Here is a 15,331-nt window from a genome sequence, read left to right on the forward strand (position 1 = left end):
AGGTTTATTGAGTCAAACCTGTGTTCTGACACATCCTCCAGTGTGGGTTTAGCCACTGGAGTCTCGTAAACCTACCCAGAGTCACATTCATAAAGAAAACTGAATCGCGCTTCCCAGCAGTTGCCAATAATTCCTCGGCTTCAGCTAGGAATTATATGAGCTCAAGCCAGACAAAATCCCAGCTCAGAAGTGGGAAAGAGGATAGGAAACCCCAATACATTTTAAAAACAGATTACACATTGTAGTTTATTTATAATGTAGTAAGTTTCTGTATGCTTTTTCTTGCACGCATCCTTTTGCTAACTCTTCTGCTTTCTCATATCTTATCCTCCCACCCTCTCCCTTCTTAAGTCTTTCCACTTCCAGCATTTTCTCCTCTACTTTCATATTATCTACATTCTGTTATCTCCCCTCCATTAAGGAACCCCCATTCTAGATTTTCTGCCTCTCTAGGAACTCTAAATAGAACACACAGATTAGAGATTCAAAGCTAGGATCTACGTATGAGGGAGAACATACAGTATTTATTTCTCTGTGCCTGGGTCATCTCACTCAGTAAATTTTTTTAGCCATTTAATTTCATCTATTTACTTGCACATTTCATAATTTTTATTTTCCTTTGGAGCTAAATAAAATCCCCACTGTATACATGTAGCATATTTTCATGGACCATCCATCAGTTGATGGACATCTAAGCTGATTCCATTTCCTTACTATTGTGAATACAGCAGCAATAAACATGGATGAGCAAATATCTTGGTAATAGGATATAGAGTCCTTTAGGAATTTGATAAAGACTATCTTTCTTGATTTCAGACAGTCTCTGCCTCTCTAGTGTCAGACTATTATCTTTCTTTCTAATTATTCTTCTAATTCTCTTCTGTATTCTTCCACATCTTTGTTTCTACACATTTCTTATTAATCATGTGATTCTCACATTCAGACATTTTCTACTCACCCAACATCTTCCCCTCTCTGTTCTAAAACCCCTACCTCCCTTTTTAAATCATCCTCTCATGAATTTGTGTATGTCTGCCAGGTGTCTTCTTCAAATATTGACCCCTGTCATTCTTAGTGTTCAAAATATCTTCTTTCCCTTTCTTCACAAAGATAATAATGCACAAGTAGTCACTGAATTTTTCCTGTTGTGTACGCTCCTAGACACTCTGACCAAGATGTTTAAAGTCCCTTCTGAAGGGGAAACAATGTATAACTATATAAATGACAAAATGATAATAGCCAGCACAAGCGTGAGGGTTAAATTAATAAGACACAGGGAATACAGGACTTGTAACTAGTTCACATAACAGCAACATCAGTCATCAACATCTTCCCTTCTGAGGAAGCCACACATTTGACCTGAACACTTTGGAGCCAGGTGGATGAAGATGATGTATCCCAGACGCAGGAGATAACAAGCAAAATGACCTCCTCCAATCCTTCCTCCATTTAGCATTGAGCATCTCTTTGATTTATCACATGGTTTAGTCTTTCAAAACTTTGGGTATACGAGAAAATCATCTGGAATGTTTTAGAAATACTGATGCCTGAATTTTATCATAGACATATTGAATCAGAATCTCTGAGGTGAAGTAGGGAAAGGCCCAGGCATTTGTACTTTCTACATCCCCATGATTCCAATGTGCATTCAACACTGAGAACTACTGTTCTCCAGCTGGGCTTTCTCGACATTCATGTGTATAGGTCACATGGACCCTTTCTAAATGCAGGCTGTGACTTGTAAGCTCTGGGGTGGATACACCCAAAGTGATGCATTTCTATTAAGCTCCCTATACTGCTGGCCTGGTTGTTACTCACAGCGTGGTGCTCAGACCAGCAGTATTAGTGTCACCTGGGAGCTTGTCAGGAAAGTACATTCTCAGCATGAGAATCAGAAACCAGAGCATTTGATCACCTCCAGAATCAGAAACCCAAAATAAAGCTTAGTCCTCTAGGATTTCAGAAAGCCATTCCAGTGATTCACAGGCCCACTGGAGTTTGAGAATCATACCAGAGATCTTCACCCTTAAACCATTTAATACTTCACTGTGTCCTGTGATGTGTTTTTTAACAATAATGAATGTCGACAGGTCTGTCTAAAGTGGCCCTGCTCAAGGGTTTGAAGAAACCACAATGCGTTCTTCCTTTTATTTTGTTTCCATGATGCAAAAAATTCTCTTCATTCTAGTTGGAATAGTATGAGAGACAGTTCTAGCTCGTAACTTTTGCTCCTGCATCCAGAGTCTCTTGTTCACTCACTTGTAAAGTATCAGGAGCTTGCAGAGTAACTCACATGCTGCTACACAGTTGTATATGTTACCTGAAAGGAGCTGATTTATTAAAAGCCCTGCTGGGGCAGTGAAATCCCTGTGAAGGATATGGCAACTCACCTCTAACTGCTGTCCTATCAAAAAATCACCCTTTCTACTACTTGTTCTTATTAATAAGCTTCTGTTAATGGTTTTCTCTCCATTAAGTCACTCAGGGGAGTACTATTTAGAGAACTAATTAATTGAATTCTTGCCAGTTTGGGGCATGAGCCAATCCTGTTCCAGATTGCAGTATTTCCATGTTATAGATATTTCTCTTTTCTAACATGGATATGATTTTGATACCTCTGTCTGCAGAATAGACTATAGAAATTGTAATTGTATATACATGTCAGTCCATGTTTCTTAGTGTGAAGATAAATGTGATTATTCTGCCATATAAAACCTAAAAATGAAAAATGAGGGGTTGGGAATGTAGCCTAGTAGAGAAAGTGTTTGCTTGGCATGCATGAAGTCAGCTCTGGGTTCTGTGGATCACCAGCACTGCATAAACCAGGCATGGCAGCTCATGCCTGTAGTCTAATACTCATAGGGTTGAAGCAGGAGGAGCTGAAGTTCAAGGTCATCTTTAGCTACCTAAGTTGAGACCAGCTTTGGCTACATTAGACCTTGTCTCAAAAAACGCAAAGTGAATTATGTTTATTTGTATAACTTTCCAAATAATATATATCCATTAAAAAATATACTGTTTACAGATTTTATTTGGTAATGAAAAGACAACAATCCATTTATCTTTCTATGCCTGCCTACCACTATGAAGTTTGAAGAGTTCCTCTTTCTGATTCTTAGCAAGCTAATTTGAGTGATGTTAACAAATTCAGTTACTTAAAAAACAGATCTTACCCTGCCCTTAAAAGGTGTTCATTTACAAAACTGGATAAAGTTAATCATTAAGTAGAGATCTATGGGGCTGCAGCACATAATGAGTCATAGCATGCTTGGGATGAAAGCGGAAGAACTGGCAATAACAGAGATAAAAATAAATATCAAGACTGGGAAAAATAATTAGAGGAGAGTTTCCTTCTTTGATTCTGCTGAGAGTCTGGAGAGATAGCTCAATCAGTGAAGTGCTTATCACTCCTAAGTTTGGATCCTCAGCACACCCGTAAAAAGCTAGATACAGCGACATATATCTGTTATTCCAATGCTCAGGAGATGGAGACAGGAGGATCTCTGGTCTTGCTGGCCAGCCAGTCTTGACAAAATGGTGAGCTCCAGGTTTAATAAAAGATGCAGTCTCAAACCATAAGGTAGAAAGTGCTAAAAAGAAGATATTTGGCCTTCACACGAACACAGGCACACACATGCATTTGCATGTGCACACACACAATATCTGTTGAATATGTATCAAGATGGTAGTTTTATAACTTTTGATAATATACAAAGCAGTTTGCAGGCCAATCTGCTACAGACTCTGGGCCAGTAATGTGGAAGGTGGCTCAGCTCACTTGGATACAGAGAGCATTCAGATGCAGCTGGCGTTGAGTTCTATACAGTGCTCCTGTAAGGGTTTTGGACTCTTCAAAGTTTTATATTTCGTGTTTCGCATTTCTTTTACTGGTTCTGCAACATGTCCCCCAACCCCCGAAAAAAACCCTCAATTTGCTCCTCCTGTTTGGGCCCTCTAACTAGATCATCTTCTGTATTTCAGATTCTGGGTGACAGACGTAACTTATTCATTTTTTGTTCTCATCTTTCTTCAGCTGTCGCAATGCGGTAGCATTAATTATCTGAGATGAGTCTCTGAATTATGTTTGGTCCATAAAGCATCTCAAAAGTGAAATCTTTGAGCCTCTGGCTGGGGTGTTCAGCCAAAGTAAATATTCTTCATGGTTTCCTTTTCACAGTTTGTGGAGATGAGTGCACGGGCCTCCTTCTTGGTGACCTGGCTCGCCTGGAACAGATAGTCATGAACATCAACCTCACAGGCCCACTTCCTGCTCCATATAAAATTCTGTATGGTCTTGAAAACACAACTCAGGAACTAAAGGTAGGTGGCAGCACTAGCAGTAGGTGTAAGGCTGAGCCGGCAGATGCTTCCCACGTGGTATTGGCCATCATGGGTGCCTGCTGCTTCCACTACCTCAAACCAGGCAAGCAGCTGTGAGGAAGTTCAGATGCTCTAAACCAATGTTTCAGACTGGAGAACTACAGTATGACGAGTGCTATTAAAGGAAAAGAGACTTGTGTACCTGCCTCTGTTTGACCTAAATCAGTTTTATTATGTGACTTAAACATGTGCAAACATAAAATCAGGTATGTGTTCCTTATACTTATAGCACCATAAAATCAAAACAAATTAATCCTTACAAAAGCCTGCAAAAATAATAAAACTCAAATTAAAAACATTAATCTAAAGTAATATGACTTCAGCGGAAAATAAATTGCTTCTTGCAAGAAGAAAATGATATGAACTGCTTCCCCACTGGTTCTCACCTCCACAGGCAACAGGTGGTAACTCAGTTCCATATTCCTACAGTTTAACTGGCGAGCTCCTTGCAAGGGGTCCAGAATGACAATCGTTCATGACTTATGCACTCAAATTGCCCTTTGAATCATGCAAATGTGGATCCTCAGTGGTGGCATCCATCACTCAAGTGCCTGGAATCTAGAAATGCTTTCATCAACACTAATTATTTTTATTGTCGAGCTGAGAACTCAAGATGAAATAAAATGCAACTTTGAAAGTGATTCTAAAAGCACCAATCCAGAAATACACTATGCAGAAACAATACTAGAAAGGTCTCAATCTGGGGAGAGCTGGGAGGAAATGTTTAGAAAATTGGGGTTGTTTGCAGAGGTCATTTACAAAAGTATACATAACACTCAGTTACTTAGATGTTGTCACTCAATAATCAAGTACTTACTGAGAAATTCCAGGGTCCTTGGGTCATACTCAGTTGCCTAGGCATTTCTTAACAATTCTGATTGTGCTACTACCTTCAGGAAGATTAGATGCTATGTTATTTTTTTAAGTTAAATAATAATTAAGCCCTTAGCAAAAATGCATGGTTAGATAGTTATCTAAAGATTTGAAATACAAGAAAGCACAAAAATTAGAAAAATCAGTAAGACTCAGAGTAACTAGGGAATGTGACACTAATGAGATATAATCTGGTTGGAAGTTGGATGACAGACTCCACTTTAATATGAAGAGATATACCAGCAACAACAGTAGGAAGAAACCTAAGCTTCATTCCCTAGAGGGTGGTAGTTGCTTGTAGAGGGACTATACTTAATGCCCACCATTGCTTTATTTTCATCTCAGTTTTCCAGAATAGGAAAGTAATGATGGCAGGAAGAATAACTAACATTTATTAAAAATTTATATAATTAAATCTTATGTGAATTATCATACATGACTCATACAAAATAGTCCAAGAAGGAACTTTGTATAAAGTTTATGTCCCCCAAATTCATGTGTTGAAGCCTTGTCTTACCTGCTTGGTTGCTACAACAAAATATCATAACTTGCAAGCTTATAAACAGTAGAAACTTATTTTTAACCATTCTGGTGGCTTGAAAGCCCAAGATCAAGGCAGATTCATTGTCTGGCAAGGGCTTGTTCTTTACAGAATCGTCCTTCTTCCTTTGTCCTCGTATGGTAGAAAAGAATAGTGAACTGTCTGGGTATATTTCAAAGCGCACTATCCTAAGCACAAGGGATTGGCCCTAGTATCCCAATCACTTTCCCAAAGCTCCACTTTCTAATATCATTGTCTTAGGACTAACATTTCAGTCCTAATGTTTGTGAGCTACACAGACATTCTGTAATCTCAGCAAACCCTAATCCCTAATGTAATGGTATTTTGAACTGGGGTGTCATGGGTAAGTGATCAGGGTTAAATTGTGGCATGGAAATGAAACCCTTATGATGCCATTAATGGCTTTATAACAATAGGAAAAAGGATATATCTCCCTGCCAGCCATTCCAGGATGTGGGGAGAAGATAGCCATAGGCAGACCCTCGCCAGAAACCAAATTGATTGACACCTTGACCTTAGACTGCCTAGTTTTCAGAGATGAACATTTTTCTCAAGCCACCCAGTCTATGGTTATTTTTGTTACAGCAGACTGACTGACTGTAACAAAAGCACTGTATTAATTTTATTTCAGATAGGGAAACTGAGGCATGATGAAGTTTTGTTTGAAGCACAAGATTTCATGTGTGTAGAGGAGAGATTTGAATAGAAGCAGTATAGTTTGACAGTGTTTGACATTGAAACAGTCTTTGTAAACCCCAAAGAGACAAAAATAACTCACCTGGGAGGAGCTAGCTAGCCAGTGATAAGGCCTCCCTGGCCCTGGGCCATGCTCTTGCCATTGAATCCTTCCTAAGAGAGCCACATACACAAGGCAGAGGGAATGCATTGGGCCTGTCTGGCAGACATTAGAAGTCAGGCCTGCTTGTTAGAGATAAAGCTGGAGCCTGAAGAGGGCCATATGATGGACAGCCTTGAAAGCCAGGCCACAAATCTATTTACCTTACCTTATATGGCTACATTTATGGCATAAATCAATTCATGAAAAGGAGGCTGACCAGTTATTTCCATATATAGAGAGAAAATATTAAAAAAATAGAAAATAAATTAGAAAGGCACATATTTCAGTTGGACATAAACATCTTGGAACCCTTGGAACTGACATTAGAAGGAAGTTGTCGTCTGACTTCCACATGTGTGCTGTGGTGTGTGCACACCTATACCCTCTCTCTCCCATCTCTCTGTCTCTGTCTCTTTCATCCTCACATCAAATACACAGAATAATAAATAAATATTTTTAAAGCCTTGAAAGAAAATAGTCCTTAAGCAATGGATGATGAAATCCGGAGAAGACCTCTGAAAGAGTTTTCAGTCACAAACATCATCAGGCCCAAAGAACTTAGTCTCCCACCCTCCAATGTCTGAATGCTGATCAAAATGACCTGGATATTCCTTAAATTCCAAGCTTTCTTCATTCTGTATTTCTGGGTTTTTTTTTTTCATAATGCAGCTATTATTTGAATACTCAAAATAACATTTTGATACTTTACAGCCTTTAGGAAATTATATTTTATTGAGTCACAGTCCCCCAAGTCCTAGTCAAAGACCTACAGAGCCATGAATGTTAAGCATCACGGGGAAATTGCAGGGGTGCCTCGATAAGAAGGTGTAGACAATAACATGCAGTATTTGGACTTGTTCTTGGCCTCCTCAAATAGGGCAGATTCCAGGATGCAGGAGTTTGTACTCTACTGTACTGTTAGGAAGTAGGAACAGCTCCTTAATTGCTTATTCTAGAGAATCTGATCTAGAAGGGACAAGCAGAGTGTAGCCAAAGCTGTAATTAACAAGAAGTGGCATCCCTCCTATTAGGTAAGAAATGGGATATTTTTGTGATCTGCACAAGGACATGGTACTGTCTATGCTTAGACAAGATTACACAGTGGCCTCACGTTTCATTTGGTCCATCACTATCACAGAGTGACTCTATCTAAGGTAGAATCCTATGAGAACATTTATGTTCAACAAAGAAACCTGGCCCACCTGTGTGTGCCAGGCCAGCTCCTACCCTTCCTGACCCCTGGGAAGTTTGTGCTCAGTAAGTGAGGTCCTTGTGGCCCTGGCCTCTGTTCTCTTTCTTACCTATTAGCTGTAGTTCTTCTGATTGCAATGGGAGCCTTAAGGAATCCAATGTATTGCTAAACTCAACCCATTACTAGCTGTGTGGTCTTCTGTGAAAAACCCTATTCAATCCACAGTTTGCTCATCCAGAAAATGGGACTGTACCTCATAAAGCTCTTGTAAAAAGTGAATTGAAAAGAAAAACAAAACTCAGTATGGAGTAATTTCTGAACAAATTGCTACCACTCTTATTATCTGGCATGGCAGTCATTAGTAAGTGCCTGTTGTAATAGTTTCTCTTGAATTGAAGGTGGAAAAGCTAAGTTCTCTGTGTATACAGGAAAAATGTGCTCTGTTCAACCCTAGTAGGACTGCAAAGCCATTTACTAAGATGTATATGGTATGAAATCTTTTTCAGCACCTGCTCTCACCCCAGCGGGCACCAGAGAGGCTCATTCAGTTGGCAGAGGGCAACCTCAACACACTTGTGATGGAAATGAATGAACTTCTGACCAGAGTGAGTTGGAAACACAATGAATCTCCTTAAATCACAGAGATCTTAAAAACTCAATTCCTTAGAAATTAAGGAACCGTACATCAAGATTCTGAAATCTTCCTCACTCCAAATTTGGTGCAAAAAATAGAGGAATCATGGTTTGCTACTTCTGCTTCAAGTACAATCTTATAACACAGTGACTTTTCCCAACACCCCCCCATACACAAAAAAACCCAAGTTATCACAGTTGGCATGGGTAAAGGAAAAAGTCAAAAGTTTAAGTAGCTTCTTTAGTAGAAGTTTTTGTGTGTGTGTTTTTTTTCATCAATTCTAAGTTTTAAAATCTTTTTCCTGGATTGTGTAAAAAAAAAGAAAGAAAGAAAGAAAAACAAATGAAAATACTTGTGGTCTCTGAACTCAGAGAAGTTTTGCATTTGTATAGAAACACAGTCTAAAGCGGCGCTCCTTCTCAAAAGAGGAGCTCTTCACTGTGGAAATCCAAAGCATTTAAGACGCCATTTAGAGTCAGAATGTAGATTCCATGTTACATTTATCTATCAGCCCTTTTCCAGCAATTGGTGTTTTAAAATTTCAAAGCTGCAAGAGGGTTGAGGTTCTTTGCACTTTGTAGAAAACAACATAAAGTCCGCCATCTTGTGGCCAGAAAAATGCATGATCACGGAAACTGGCCTGCAACCTAGGAGTTCAGTAGATTGACTAAACTTAGCTTGAAATGACAAAGAAGTCTGGAGCAAAAAGGGTCTTGAAGATTACCTAGCTGTTTAAAGAGGGGCTGCATCCAGCCTTAACAGGGAATGAATTGACAATGGCCATAATACTTGACAAACTCAGATTCCTGAGCGAGACCCAGCTTCACATTTCCCCTGTCTGAGTAAGTTTTCCATAAACTGCTACTGGATTCAGAAAATTTCCACAGGAAAATCAAGTGGCTTCTGAGCACATATGCCTGAACAATAGTTCTGATGTTCCAGTTGCATGTTCAGTGACCCAGCCTACAACATACACTGTACAGGCACAGAAGAGAGATTCTTGCTAAAAATATTGAAACACTGAGTATATGAATTGCATATTAATTTAATGGCTAATAGTATTTGACTTGTTATGTGAATATTCCTAAGTAAAAGAATTTAAACAAGTCATGGTAATTCAATTCAATCCACTTCTGTTTGTTTGTCCATTATATAGAAAGCCCAAGTGAAATGTTGGCAGATGAAAAATATTGAGGGTCTTCAAGGAGCTCTTAGTTGTGTATGTGCACTCATATGCATGCATGTGTGTGATTGTGTGTAAGAGTTTAGGGTATGTGGAGGATACTATGTAACAATTGTATGCAAATTAATAATAAAGGAATAAAAATTGTACCTGAGAACTTCCCAAAACTGGAGCAGTTGAATGTGGTAAGTGGTACTTAGAAAATCCCCAGAACACTTAGCATTTCACTCATGTACCTGTTCATTGATGGGTCCCCCTGTGGCAGGCACTGTGGAAGACCCTGTGGACAGAAGTGTAAGGGAAGGCGACATTGACCCTGCTTTAACTGAGTTTGATGATCTCAGTCTAGAGACATAAGAGCTATTATTTCACCAGAAGTGTCAGATCTCTCTTTTGTGCCTTAGCCCACATGCTTTCTTCTTTCCAGACAGAAGACTTCCCACACCAAATTTGTATATTTTTGAAAAGCATATTAGAGCAGTTTAAAGCTGAAAGAGAAACTGAGCAGAAAGTTCAGAGAATTCCTCTGTGCCTTGGCCCCCCATCATTGTTCCCACTGGTCACCTGCCCTGCTAAAGGGACATTTGTCATAGTCAATGAGCCTATAATGCTACATTATTATTGCCCAAAGCTCATCACTTACTTTACTGTTCACTCTTGACATTGTACACTCCATACAGATACATAACAGCAAATATTCAACATTAAAATACACTACAGAATAGTTTCGCTGCCCTAGGGACCTTTTATGCTCACATCTTCATTCGTCCCTCCTCTCTAGCCCTCAGCAACTACTGATCTTTTTCATGTCTCTGTGGAATAGCCTTAGCCGAATGTCATATAACTGAAAACAAAGAATGGAAAGAATGGAGCAATTTCAGATTGGCTTCTTGCCTTCAGTGATACACACCTAAGCTTTCTGTATTTCCTTTCAAGGCTTAATAGCTCATTTCTTTTTAGCTCTAGATAATATTCTACTGTCTTCACACATCACAGTTCATTTGTCCATTCACTTACTGAAGGACATCTCGGTTGCTCTCAAGTCTCAGCAATATGAATAAATCCCCTATAAATATCTATGTTCAAATTTTTTGTGAACATTACTTTCAACTCATTTGAGTAAATATCAAGCATCATAATTGCTGGAGCAATTTTTTAAGAGTATTGTTAGTTTTGTAAGAAAATTTTCAAAGGTCTTCTAAACTACATGTACATTCTGCATTCCCACCAAGAAAGAATGGGAGTTGCTGTCATTCCACCTCCTTAGTGGCATTTGGTATTGATAATGTTTTTGGAATTGGGCTAATACAAAGGCATGGCACTATGCTTGGCTTTTTTATGTGGGTACTAGGGATCCTAACTCTGTTTCTCATTGCCGTGCAGCAAGCACTTTACCCACTAAGCCATCTCCCCAGCCTGTCTTACTGTTATTTAATAGTTATTTGTAAGATATGTAATAACTTTTTATCAATTATATCTTTCCATATAAATTTTTTATTTAATTTTTGTGCATTTTATATAATACATATTAATCGTACTTAGACTCCTCCCCTATATATATCGCCTTATAACCCCCCACCAGATTTCATGCATTCTGTTATTATGTTAAGGTCTATCAAGTCAAGTTTTTGTTCCCAAATGTCCCTCAGTGTGAGTCCATCCGCTGGAGTCTGGTCACTCCGTTAAAGAAGACCAACTCTCCACCCCCAGCAATGACTAGTTGCCAATAGTTCCTCAGCTAAGACTAGGGCTTCTTACTCATTTCCCCAGTTCTATGCTGGGTTTTTGTCTGGTTTGGGTTTACATGGGTCTTGTGCATGCTGTCACCATTGCTATGAATTCATATGAGCAAGTCCCCAGCTGTGTGGAAAACTCTGCCCCTTATAGTCATCCACCACTCCTGGCTCTTAGAATGCTTCCACCTCTTCTTCTGCAATGGTCCCTGAGCCCTGGGTGAGTGAAGTTTAATATGGGGTCCTATCCAGGGATACACACTCTGCAGTCTCGTATTCTCTACACTTTGGTCAGCTGTGGCCTTCTTTCTTAATCTCCCTCTGTTGCATGAGGAAGCTTTGCTGGTGAGAACTGAGAGATGTATTAATATTCTCTTTACTGCTTTTTCATTATGTTTCATGAGTCTTAGGTATAGAAGTTCCATTGTAGATGTGTCATTTAGGACCAGGCATCTCATAGACACTTATTCTCTGTGTGTGACCAATTGCAAAACTTTAATAGTCTCCATCTGTTGCAAAAAGAAGCTTCTTTGTTGAGTGGTGAGAGGTACACTTGTCTGTAAATATAAAGATACATATTTAGCATACAGTAACAAATTACATTTGTCTAGGGATGTGAGAGACGGGTTTTTTTCTAGAATCTAGGATCTCTCCAGCTGTGTGTACTTGGCTGTGTTTATTATACCACACATGAGTTTCCTCCAATTGATCAGGTCTTAAGTTCAATTAGATAACTGTTGATTACCCCCAAGATAACAGTGCCGCTACTGCACCAATAGAGGTAGTGTGCTGTGCCGGTCATCATTGTGGCTTTACAGGTGGGTTGAACCATTGATTGGTTTTCTCCTTTGGCAGCTTATATAACTCTGATACTATGAGAGCTAGTCTCCAGGGAGGAAGCTTCCAGGTCAGTTCTACCTCTATTTCTCCAAGTCCTGTGTACAAAGTATGTCCTGTCTTCAGCAATAGGGTCTTACCTTCAAGTTCGGGAGACAATCAAAGACTGTGGCAATAGCCTGTGTTATTATGGGAGCCTCTTGGACTACCCTAACCAACAATGTGAAAGGAGATTTCTCCTGTCTGGCGCTGTTTTTGTTATATAGCCTTCAGGCCTTCAGTTATACACATGCACTCATATACATACATACATACATACATACATACATATATGCCTGTATATACATGTATGTATTTATATGATATAAAATGTCAACTTTTCAGTACTCTTTTGAACTATGGGTTTCCACACCATCTAAACATTACTTTATCTCACCTCTCTCTTCTCCTGTATAAGCCTCCCTCCTCCCTCTACTGTCAAAATACCCACATTTTCATCATTTCCTCCTTTATAGCATCTGTCTCCTATCTCCCTCTTTTGGGTTCCTTCCCCTTCACTCCCATGGTGCCTTGTATAATCATCCCTCCTCCCTTCCCAGTCAAATACCCCCATTTCCCACATTTACCTCTTAATAACACCTGCCTCCTACTAGTCCCATCTTTCAAGCTCTGTCTTCCCTTTATCCCATGTTTTCCTTCCATTTTCCTGGCCCCTATGATTATATCAGGATATATGCTCCTATCCAAGGATTTGAAACTAAGGCCCACAAATGAGACAGGCTATACATCACTTGATTTTCTGAGTTTGTTACTTCACTTAGAATAACTGTTTCTAGTTCTGTCCTTTACCTGCACATTTCATGATTTCATTTTTTTTTAAACCCCTGAGTAGAACTCCATTGTGTAAATATACCACATTTTGATTATCCATTTGTCAGTTGAGGAACTTTTAGGTGGTTTCCATTTCTTAGCTATTCTGAAAAGATTAGTAATAAACATGACTGAGCAAGTATCTCTGCAGTAGGCTGTGTCCTTTGGGTTTATGTCAAGTAGTGGTACAACTGGATCAGATGGTAGATGTATTTTTAGTTTCTTAAGAATTCTCCACATTAATTTCCAGAGTGGTTGCACCAGTTTGCAATTCCACCAGCAGTGAATGAGGGTTCCTCTTTCCCTGCATCCTTGCCAGTATTTGGTATCCTTTGTTCTTTTGATCTTAACCATTCTGACTATGGTAAGATGAAATCTTAAAGTAGTTTTGATTTACATTTCCCTAATTACTAAGGATATTGAATACTTTTAAGGTGTTTCTTAGTCATTTTTATTTCTTCTTTCGAGAGCTTTCTGTTCAGATCCATATCCTATTTTTTTAATTGAATCATTTGTTTTCTTGCTTCTTTGCTATTTTTAGTTCTTTGTATATTCTGTATATTAATCCTCTGTCGCTGTATAGCTAGTGAAGAAATTTTCCCACTCTGTGGGCTTCCTCTTCACTGGATTGGTTATTTCCTTTGCTATGCAGAAGCTTTTTAGTTTAATGAGGGTCCACTTGTCAATTGTTGACCTCAATTTCTGAGTAACTGGTGTCCAGTTTAGAAAGTCCTTTCCTACACCCATATCTTTTAGGGTACTGCTCATGTTTTCTTCTAAGAGTTTCAGTGTTTCAGATTTCACATTGAGGTATTTGATCCATTTTGACTTGTTTTTGTGCAGGGTGGTCTTTTTATTTTTTGATATATATATATATTTATTAAATTCTTGTGAATTTCATACATCTTAATCATATTTAGACTCCCTTCCCTTATCCATATCCCCCCATCACCCTCTAGATTTCATCTTCATGGCAAACATGCTCTAAAGATCAGCAGCTGCCTTATGAAGAAGAATGAAGGGGTGAAGGGAAAAAGCCATAAAACCATGTTGGTTTAGAGTCTATACAGGTCAGACAGACACATGGTGGACTAGCAGACACATGACAGGGCAGGGGAGGGAGCTTTAGAGAAAAAGGAAAGAAATACAAGGTGCCAGGGCAGCCCAAAGCATTAGGGAAAGCATGGATGGAAAAGAAATACAGAGAAGAGAAGGAAAGTTTCCACTTTTCTGGCTTTTTCAGAAAAGCGAGCAAGACTTAAAGAGAGCCACAAGTCTGAGACCTCATCCACACACATGGTGCTAGGGGTTAGGGGTTCAGGGTAGAAAAAGCTTCTAACTTGTTAATATGGTGCATCTCGCACATCATTATGAGTGAAAGGCAACTATGGTCATTTCCTTAGTTTCTACTTAATGTTATTTTACTTTTCCAGGGTCTTATCAAGAGTGTCAGGCTCAATGTAGCCAACATGTCTTTTCAGGTTATGATAGGTTCACTAGTTATGATGGTTTCTCAGCTTGGCTTTGATAATTTTGACAGCTATGATACATTGTATGTCTTAGAGGATGTCCCTCAGTTAGGGTTTCATGTCATATTTTTGTCATGATTAGACGAAGTTACAAGTTCTTGTGAGAAAGACCTCAGAAGTGAAGGACCACCTCTGGCATAATCTTGAGGACCTGTATGTTCAATAGATCTTACTATTGTTGAAATTAAACTTGATCACTTGGCTAAGGTGGTATTTGCAAGATTTTTCCACTTTAACATTAACTTTTTTTTACCTCCATTCTAATACATTTTTAATCTATTCATTTTTCATGTTCTGTTACCTAAAAAGCCTAGAAAGGAGATGGTTGAAAACAAACTTCTGGAGCTGGAAAAATGGTTCAGTGGTTAAGAACATTATCTGCTCCTGCAGAGGATGTGGGTTTGATTCCCAGCACCCATGTGGTGGCTGATAACCATCCTAACTGCAGTTCCAGGGGATCCAACACCCTCTTCTGACCTCTGCGGGCATTGCAAGACACAGGTGCACTTACACAAACACAGGCAATACACACTCATACACATAAAATAGAAATAAATAACTAGGGCTGGAGAGATGGCTCAGTGGTTAAGAACACTGACTGTTCTTGCAGAAGACCCGGGTTCAAATCCCAGCACCCACATGGCAGCTAACAACTGTCCATAACTCTAGTTCCAGGGGATCTGACAGCCTCTTCTGTCCT

At 39.2% G+C, this 15,331-nt stretch overlaps 1 protein-coding gene across 3 annotated transcripts in view; it reads left to right on the top strand.

Moving 5' to 3' along the window:
• Lama2 (laminin subunit alpha 2) overlaps positions 1 to 15,331 on the top strand; it is a 679,163-nt gene that overhangs the window by 513,887 nt on the left and 149,945 nt on the right. For all 3 annotated transcript variants that reach the window (XM_008827821.3, XM_029560968.1, XM_029560969.1), the window contains 2 exons: positions 4,178 to 4,320; positions 8,352 to 8,450. In XM_008827821.3, coding sequence (XP_008826043.1) covers positions 4,178 to 4,320; positions 8,352 to 8,450 — 242 coding nt within the window. The remainder of the gene's footprint in view (positions 1 to 4,177; positions 4,321 to 8,351; positions 8,451 to 15,331) is intronic.

The sequence above is a fragment of the Nannospalax galili genome, unplaced genomic scaffold, assembly GCF_000622305.1.
Source record: "Nannospalax galili isolate Female #2095 unplaced genomic scaffold, S.galili_v1.0 scaffold53, whole genome shotgun sequence".
In the NCBI taxonomy this organism is placed as follows: domain Eukaryota; kingdom Metazoa; phylum Chordata; class Mammalia; order Rodentia; family Spalacidae; genus Nannospalax; species Nannospalax galili.